Raw genomic sequence first — 1,886 nt, 5'->3', positions numbered from 1 at the left:
GTGCGTCTACATGATTAGATTTGACACTACGTTTAGGTTTAAGGAGCAGCGACTAGTTTTGTTATTTAATAACATCGGAAATATTTCCATGTATTTTAACTGGAGAGTCTACTTAGTTTTGGGTTAAGAATATGCAGTCTGAGTTTTAAGAGACCCAAGTTTTTGCAAAATACAGAATTCTTAAGAACTCCCAAAATAAAATGAACGAACCTACTCTTTATTGTGGTGCCTTGGAAATTGTCGCTGCTTCACGATGAAGCTGAACAACTGTTTCCCAGCCACTGGCTGCCAGAAGCTCACTGTGGTGGACAATGAGTACAAACTTCGTCCTTTTCATGAGAAGTGCATGGACACAGAAGTTACTGCTGACGCTCCAGGTGAAAAATGGAAGGAGTATGTCATTCAAATCAGTGGCAGGAACAACAAACAAGGTTCCCCCATGGGGCAGCGTGTCCCATGGGTACCCCATGTCCACCAGCTGCTCAGTAAGGGGCATTTCTGCTGTAGACCAAGGAGGACAGAGAAAGCACAGATCTGTTCAGCGCTGCATCGTGGACGCCAAGCTCAGTGTTCTCAACTGGGTCATTGCAAAAAAAGGGGAGAAAGATACTCCTGGTCTCACAGATGCTAATGTGCCTCGTCACCCGGGGCTCAGAAGAGCGAGCAGAACCCACAAGTTTCTCACTCTCCATAAAGATGATGTCCACCAATACGTTGCAAGAACGCCCCTGTACCAAGATGGTAAGAAACCTAGGACCAAAGCACCCAAGATTCAGCGTCTTGTTACACCATGTGTCCTGCAATGCGGACGCCGGCCTGCAGCTCTGAAGAAACAACATACGAAGAAAAACAAGGAAGAGGCTGCAGAATGTGCTAAATTCCTGGCTAAGAGAATGAAGGAGGCCAAAGGAAAACGCCAGGAACAGATTGCCAACAGAGGCAGGCTGTTCCCTCTGGCAGCTTCCACCTCTAAGTCTGAGCCCGGTCAAAAGTGAGGTGTCCCAAAAATAACAAATAAGAACAAACATCAAAAAAAAATCAACCCATTTCAACCTTTTAAAACTCCATCTGCCAGACAGTAATCTTTAAATGACATAAAGTTGCAGACATCAAAGAACAGGTGCTGCTCCTCAAAAACGGGGCAAATCAGGCACAAAACTACCGAACTTCAGAGAAATCATTTACCCCACGGGTCCTGAAAACACAGTCCTCCGACCAGCAACAGCAGCATGCGGCATCACCTGGAAACTTGTGAGAAGTGCAGATTACCAGCTCCCCCCCCCACCCCACCCCAAGACCTTTGAGTCAGAAACTCCGGGTGGGAGTCCAGCAATCGGGTGTTAGCAAGCGCTCAGTGACTCTAACACACACAGAAGCCTGAGAACCACTCCTCCGACCCAACCACTCCACCGACGAGAAAGAGATGCAGCCAGCAACTTCCCTCAATGCTTGTCAGGTTAGTGACCGAGGTCACTAGCGAGTTCCCAATAAACTTTCAAAATGACTCTTACGCCAGTATCTGAACCCGAGCAGCCCAACAGGATCTTCTAGGCTGAAGAGATCTACACTGCAGTGTGAATTCTCCTATCACTGCTATACAGTCAGAGACACATACAATTTTTTATGAGTAATTTACATTTAATATCTAAAAAGAGACTTCACATTACTGGCCTCAAAGCAACAACTCAAATCCCCCAGGCTTATTTATTTGTTTGGTTAGTTGGGTGAACTACCATTGCTATTAGCAGTGGTGGGTTTTGTCTTGTTATGGTTGCGTTCTTTTGTTTTGTTCTGGTTCGGTTTTGAGGGCAGCGGCAGCCCTTTAGAGAGCACATGTTTTTGATAGCCTGTTCTTGGTTTGTGGGCTTCTCCCCGACCAAAAGGTT

General features: G+C 46.1%; 1 protein-coding gene across 1 annotated transcript; it reads left to right on the top strand.

Moving 5' to 3' along the window:
* Positions 1-253: 253 nt before the first annotated feature.
* On the top strand, positions 254-995 carry LOC123829778 (40S ribosomal protein S6-like). The gene is given in 2 exon segments (XM_045855686.1): positions 254-519; positions 521-995. Coding segments are annotated over 2 exon segments (741 nt in total).
* The last annotated feature ends 891 nt before the right edge of the window (positions 996-1,886 follow it).

Source organism: Phyllostomus hastatus, unplaced genomic scaffold (assembly GCF_019186645.2).
Source record: "Phyllostomus hastatus isolate PE091 unplaced genomic scaffold, TTU_PhHast_1.1 phas_scaffold_114, whole genome shotgun sequence".
Lineage (NCBI taxonomy): Eukaryota > Metazoa > Chordata > Mammalia > Chiroptera > Phyllostomidae > Phyllostomus > Phyllostomus hastatus.
This window is presented reverse-complemented; position numbering and strand designations above follow the sequence as displayed.